The sequence below is a fragment of the Ruditapes philippinarum genome, unplaced genomic scaffold, assembly GCF_026571515.1.
Source record: "Ruditapes philippinarum isolate M1 unplaced genomic scaffold, ASM2657151v2 ctg1143_1_1_1_1, whole genome shotgun sequence".
In the NCBI taxonomy this organism is placed as follows: Eukaryota; Metazoa; Mollusca; class Bivalvia; order Venerida; family Veneridae; genus Ruditapes; species Ruditapes philippinarum.
Genome location: NW_026861161.1, coordinates 111328 through 118528, shown reverse-complemented (window position 1 = coordinate 118528; position 7201 = coordinate 111328). Strand labels below are relative to the sequence as shown.

At 33.8% G+C, this 7201-nt stretch overlaps 1 protein-coding gene across 1 annotated transcript; it reads left to right on the top strand.

Moving 5' to 3' along the window:
* The first annotated feature begins 1119 nt into the window (after window positions 1-1119).
* LOC132714731 (neuromedin-U receptor 2-like) lies at window positions 1120-2459 on the top strand. Its single transcript, XM_060697650.1, has one exon. It carries the CDS (start codon window positions 1189-1191, stop codon window positions 2326-2328), a length of 1140 nt encoding a protein of 379 aa, XP_060553633.1. The 5' UTR covers window positions 1120-1188; the 3' UTR covers window positions 2329-2459.
* Window positions 2460-7201: the final 4742 nt, after the last annotated feature.

The window sequence follows — 7201 nt, the reverse complement described above, 5'->3', positions numbered from 1 at the left end:
CTCATGACATATTCATATGTCAAGTTTGAGTTGAATGTGTTGTACCATTGGGGAGATAATGAACGGAAACTGAAAATTTCATATTACTTTCAAAGTAAAAGGGGCATAACTCTGCCTAAAATCATTGAATCATGACCAAATTCGAACTTGACCTGTATTTTCTCATGACATATCCATATTTAAAGTTTGAGTTGAATGTGTTGTACCATTGGGGAGATAATGAACGGAAACTGAAAATTTCATATTATTTTCAAAGTAAAAGGGGCATAACTCTGTCAAAAATCATCGAACCATGACCAAAATCGAACTTGACCTGTATTTTCTCATGACATATCCACATGGTAAATTTGACTTGAATGTGTGCAACCGTTACTAAGATAATGAACGGAAACTAATGATGACGGAATGACAGAATGACGGAAGGACGGAATGACGGAAGGACGAAACAGGGTAACACTATATGCCCCGGCCATTACATGGCGGGGGGATAAAAAACAGCAACAAAAGGAATGAAAGGATGTAGATTCGGTATAATATAACAAATAAAACATGGCCTTCGGGCCATATACCATCCTCAGTCTGACCAATCGTCTGTAAACTTGCATATTGCCCTCAAGGCTATGTTTTATTTGTTAAATACATGTATCACTGTATTGTCTAAAAAATCATATCTAAGGAATAATTTCTGGTACAAGTCTTCTTATAGTTTTAATTCTAAGGTACGAATACTTTTCTTCTTCTTAAAATATTAAATATTTTGATGTACGAATACACACAACTATAGAGGTTTCATGGTTGATTTATTTTTTTTCTTATATTTCTTTATCGTTTTTTTTCTCTGAAATTACATATGCGCTTCACATGTAGGACTGTATTAAAATTTCTACGGTACTAAAGCACAAGATCAATGATAGGCGTGATCAGCTTTGTTGTTATTGGCGAATTGACAGCCAAACTACGTATATATACGCATCGGTTACAATATCACCGTTATTGTGCTAGAAATACAGTGATAAGGTGCATCTCATATTGACTTGAACAATTTTCTTGAAATGAAATATTGGCTTGAAATAAATTAGGTTGGCTTAAAAAGGAGTGAATATATTTCAGGTGTAAATTATTTACATACTAAACACATTATATATTAACAGTTTTAATTAGTTATATTTAACGAGTGCTTTTTAGAAAATGGCTAACGCGTCAATAGGTTTTACTGACACTTTCAATCTTTCAACTGAAGCAAATATAATATTTTCCGAAAATGGGAACACGAGTCTACCTGCATCATTAACTGGACTTGCAGACCAAATTCAACAGAAAATGAATACAGCACAATACTTCGTTTGTCCAACTTTGTTTGTTGTTGGTATTGTAGGAAATATATGTACAGTATTGACTGTTTCACGTGCACAGTTTCATCAAATGACATCACGGTTTATCTTGTACGCGCTGGCTGTCTCTGATTCTCTTCTTCTCTTCACAAATCCATTTAACCAACAATTCATGACCAAACTTTGGATGCTTGACGTACGAGCTTTGTCAAAGACTGGATGCAAATTTTTCTTTGTCATGTATAGAACGGGAAAAATGTCGTCATCTTGGTTCATTGTTCTAGTGGCAGTAGAACGATTTGTTGCTATCATGTTCCCACTAAAGGCAAAACAATTTCTAACGAAAACGACGGTTTGTACAGCTGTGTTTATTATTTATTCAGTGATGATTTCGGTCTCGGGAATTTGGACATTTTCTACAGACATTGTAAATGAAACATGTATGTCAGACGTGACGTCTCCTAATACGAAAAGCCTGCACAAATCATTTGTAATTGTTGGGGCTATGTGCTATTCGATTATCCCGATTATTATTCTTCTCATACTTACGCCTTTGATTATTGTAAAACTGTGCCGAAGCCAATATCACCGTAAAGTTCTGCAGCATAACAACATTGACAGAAGTGCAAAAGATACATCTCGAGTCACAGTAATGCTGATCGGCATTGTCATAACTTACATTGTTTGTGTCACACCAATTTCACTTGTCCTCATTTTAACATTTTGGACCAACGAGCCATTTTTCTCATCAAAGAAGATAGAGTATATCATTCTTGCGGGTGTCGCAATGTCATTTGAACAACTAAACCATTCAAGCAATTTCTTTGTTTACATCTTGTGTTGTCGCCAATTTCGACAAAGATTTGTTCGGATGGTATGCTGGTCTAGAAACTCGGTACTCGCTACGGACACTTCCGCTTCCATTCCTACCAATACTGAGTTCCTAAAAGACACGAAGCTTGAAACACAAACACATATAGACGACGGGAATATTTAAATGTTTTTAGATAAAAACTGTCACGTTTGAGTACATATTGTGATTGCTTTTCTTGTTCAATGATTTTCTATTACAATTGGTTTAAGCTAGTCTAGAATTTTGTCTAAAAACTTTTATTTTTGATCGTTTAATTTGTAATTTAATTTTTCCACCATATACATGTAGTTACGCTTGTTATTCAATTATTTCTAAGAAACGACATATCATCAGAAACAGCATTTTCATGTTTTGTTTTTCTAACCAAAGATGTATCTTATTCACAAATATTATACCTCATTTGCATACGCCTTTCTATATTTAATATGACGTCACCCGGTCCATAAACCGCATACAGACCGGGGGCGGTCCATAAATCTTATATGGACTGGATGACGTCATATTAAATCCTAAAGTTCGTTTTCTGCCTGTTTAATTTGATTTTTAAAAATTGAATAACAAAAGAAGAGCATGATTTTTTTGCTGTATCGCTTTAAAATTATAATAATAATTCCGACTAGGGTTTGAAATATTTCACACACTGAACAAATAAATTATTATTTGAAAGTAAATTATAGAAAAAATGTCAGCAACAAAAGGGATGAAATGATTTAGATTCGGTATAATATAACAAATAAAACATGGCCTTTCGGGCAAAATGCAAGTTTACGGACTGGTTGGTCAGACCTCGGAAGGTATATGTCCCTCAGCTGCGCTTCGGGCCATATACCTACCCAGTCCGTAAACTTGCATATTGCCCTCAAGGCCATGTTTTATTTGTTAATCATACACTTATCTTAAGCACAAGTTTACTCAACCAAACTTCCTTCTAGGGCAACACTAAAGATGGTTATAAACAGAGTACAAGTAGCCGGAAGCAGCTTGATCTTTAAAAATATTTATTTATTAATAAAATTTTCAGAAACCAAATAGTAGGCATATATGTTGCTTATGTCGAATCACCATTCATTTCTAATATCCATCACAGCCTATAATTGAATGACATGTACACACATGATGCCGACTTGTGAGAGATTGAACGTCTTAACCGGTAAATGAACTGTGTGAATTACATTGTACATTCGAACTGTAAACTATCCGAATGAATATATACATCTAGCCTCCTTGTTTTAAAGCTTACTAATGTTTGAGATGTTTGTTTATATTCAAATTATTTTTTAAACTATTAAGATCTTCATTTTGGTTTGTCTTTAAACTAACAGCAAAATGTGGCGCGGCTATATGTCGCAACGACGCCTAATGTCGCACTTACCGCTAAATGACGCACTATTGTCGCCAAATGTCGCCACCGCCGCTAAATGTCGCAAAATCATCTGCCGTTAAATGTCGCAATGATGACGTTAAATGTCGCACCATTTTCCCCAAACTCCTCACAGTGATTACCTCCCTTGGCAGAATTGTAATCACTGCCTTCAAAGACGTCACATGATGATGAAAGTCACATGACGTAACGTCGAAATTCAAATGTAAATATCGACCGTTACATGGAAAATCTAACGTCATTTTTCTCTTTCTGTTTTATTTTTAACTTTTAGTGCCTACGTTCGATATAGTTTATCAAAAAATTATCAAAAGTGTACAAAATAACGAAAAATAAATTCAAAAGCTAAAAATATAAAATATCAAAATATTGTCTCGGTAGAAAATATTCTCATAATTTTAAAATTATTTCTAAATATTCATATTATTTATTTATTTATCCATAAACATTGTTTAATCATTGAGAAAAAACTTAACTGATAGATAAAAGCAGTAAATAAAACAATTTTTGAAAAAAATATAGTATATCAGAAATTCTGATATATCGGGACCTTGGTGGCAGAGATCTATGCCGAAGAATTAAGGGGAGATCACTGCGTGGAGATTGCATTTTTAAATGTCACAACACTACCGTTGAATGTCGCAATATCTAAATTCATGTTAAACAACTCGTTTTATGTCTATACATTTGTATTAACGTTATGTAGGTGATCTAGGGACTAGCTATCTATCAGATAGGAAAGGATTTGCTGTGATGTGATCGGTTGAAATTAGTCGGTATTACAAATTGACGATCACAATTCATGCCAAAGAGCCCCTTGGTGATAAAACACAATTGTTTACGTTTTTCATTTACCAGCCCACATGTCGTACGACATCACCGAGAAGTTTATTCTAGAATGATTTAAGTCAAAGATCAGATTTGTTTTTATATTTTGTGTCGACCTTTCGTCTATAAGCAATTTTGCCTGCGGTTTTATCGGTATTAAAGGTATTATACATGTACTGAATGAGCTTAGATCAAAAGCAGTTGTGTTTGTTTGTTTTGTTTGTTTGCCCAACAGTATTTCAGTCATATAGGCGGGTAGTTTCCTAACCATCGTTCCTGGAGAGTTACCCCAGTACTAGACTACCTTCCTCCGCGCTAAACTGCCAAAGCATCTCTCGGGGATCGAACCCACGCCAGAGAGGTAACTGGATTAGAAGGCATCGACTCTAACCCCTCGACCACGGAGGCGGTCTAAAAGCAGTTGTGTACATATGACCACTGTTTACAACAATGCACCTATAAACTGATGGAACCGATTTTTTTACCACTATAGAGATACATGTATGCCAAGCTGCACATCCAAAACGTTTAGTCTTGATATTCCCAGATTGATAGTTAGTCCAAAGAAATGAAATTTTAAAAGACCAATTCAAGACATATTTGTGAAAATTAGCCTTCTTAAAGATTACAATAATAAAATAGCATATATATTAAAATCTGCCCTGTAGTAAAAGAGAAGACAACTTTTTTTCTCACTAACCAGATAGAAAAATCCTTAAATGTTACTAAAAATAGCGGTGTTGGAAAATCTTATCTCACATTGGCTTATCTCACACTCAACGTGCAGCAGTTCTAAATAATACGCGATTCACTCCTATTTTTAACAAAAATTAAACGTCAAAAGGTCAAAATGTATTAAAAATTTGTAAGCTAATCTATTAAATTGTCTACGGAATCAAAATAGATTGATATTAACTTTCACACTGCAATGAGTCCTACTCTACCTAGATCCGCCCTTTCCAATAACGATCTGTTACTAAAAATAGCACACTTTAAAATATCGAAACGTTCTTCGTAAAATCGGATATTATGACACTTTGCCTGAAAAACATTCATGTTTTTTGTTATGATAACGATGCTTTTTGATGACGAATCTCATTTTGATATATTTTAATTGAATATTCGGCCAAAATAACCGAAAAAGTAGAAAAACCTTTGCAAACGGTAAACGCTTTTTTGTCAACCATTGAAGTATGGACTGAATTCCTTATAAACACTTATATTTTTGGCACTTTCCGTTTTTAATATCGATGTGTTTTCATCATGATAACCTTCCTTTTTCATGAGAGGTCTCATATGAATTTATTTTCATTAAATTTTCACACATAAACTTGGTCAGAACAATTTTTTGCGGACGTACATAATGCTTTTTAATCATAGAAAGTCAGGCGCCTAAGCCCCGCCCCCTTTTCAAAACTAGGTACGTTTGTAATGGGCGTAGCAAGTAGATTCACTGATATTTGTGTGTTCAGGTGAGTGAGAAAAATAATCAATCATTGGGTTAGATAGAGGATAGGGAAATCCCAACCCTCGGGCAATCGGTTCCATCGGGAACTCGCCAAGGCTCGTTCCCGATGGAACCGATCACCCTCGGGTTGGGATTTCCCTATCCTCTATCTAACCCAATGATAGATTCTATTAGTCCATTTCTCGTAAGAGAAGGGGGAATGCTGTGATGTGTGGTCGCACGGCCACTTTTCATACATGTCCTGTGTATGTAAATGGTCGAAAATCTCAAATATAATGACAACGTCTGGTGCAAAATCCTAATGTTCTTTAAAAACTGTTGAAATCCTAATAAAGAGTTATAAAAACTTAATTAGGACTGTGTTACTTCTGCTTTAAGTAGTTTTTAAAGCTAAAAGTTAAGGATTTATTCATTTTTTTATATTTAGTATTTTGAAGTTGCTTCTAATAGTGGGGCGGGAAATAAGGTCTCTGCTGTCAAAATAGTGCAAATTGTGATACAAGCATGAAACTTTCAGGAAATTATCTTTAGACCATGTAGATTTCAAAAGTGAAGTGGGCCCAAAAATATCTCTGCTCATTCAAGATGGCCGCCATTTTCAAGATGGCCGCCATGTAAATTTGATGTACATCAATAGATCATTTATTCCAATTTTTTGTACAGACCTGAAACTTACAACAAAGCATGCATATAGTTTCCCCTTTTCAAAAATTTAAATCTTTAAGCAATTTCTCTTGCAAATTTCTTCAGAATCCAAGATGGCGTCCAATATGGCTGCCAATATAATGAAATTTGATATATCTCTTTTGTAGTATAATTTTTTTTGCACACGGTATGCGTATTTCCATATAAAATTGTGAAATATATTAGAAAAAAATCAAATTTAGGTTAACCACATTGTTAGTCATGTTTTTAGTTTTTTTGTACAAAAAAAAAATTTTTAAAAAAATCAAAGAAAAAGTGCCATTTTTTTCATTTTTCTCTAACATAGTTTTTCTAGGTCTATGTAAAAAATTACAAAAGTTACATAGTTTCTTAAAGTGTATTTGATATTCAATCAACACTATGTTTTATGTATAATTGTAACAAAAAACAAACAAAAATGTGAAGGTTTTTATACTTATTAAAAGTGGGTGGGGTAAATTTATCAGACAATTGTAGTACAAAAATAACGTTTTTTAAGAATTCTTATGCAAATATTCACTGTAAAAGTATTTTATTGTTATTAAGGTATTTTTGTTTTCCTTCAGGTCTAAAGGGTGTACTAAAATATCAATAAATGCAGATACAATCATATGTATACATTCAGTTATTAAATG

What these genes read in the sequence shown, in the direction of transcription:
- LOC132714731 (XM_060697650.1), top strand. Translation starts at nt 1,189, where the DNA reads ATGGCTAACGCGTCAATAGGTTTTACTGACACTTTCAATCTTTCAACT.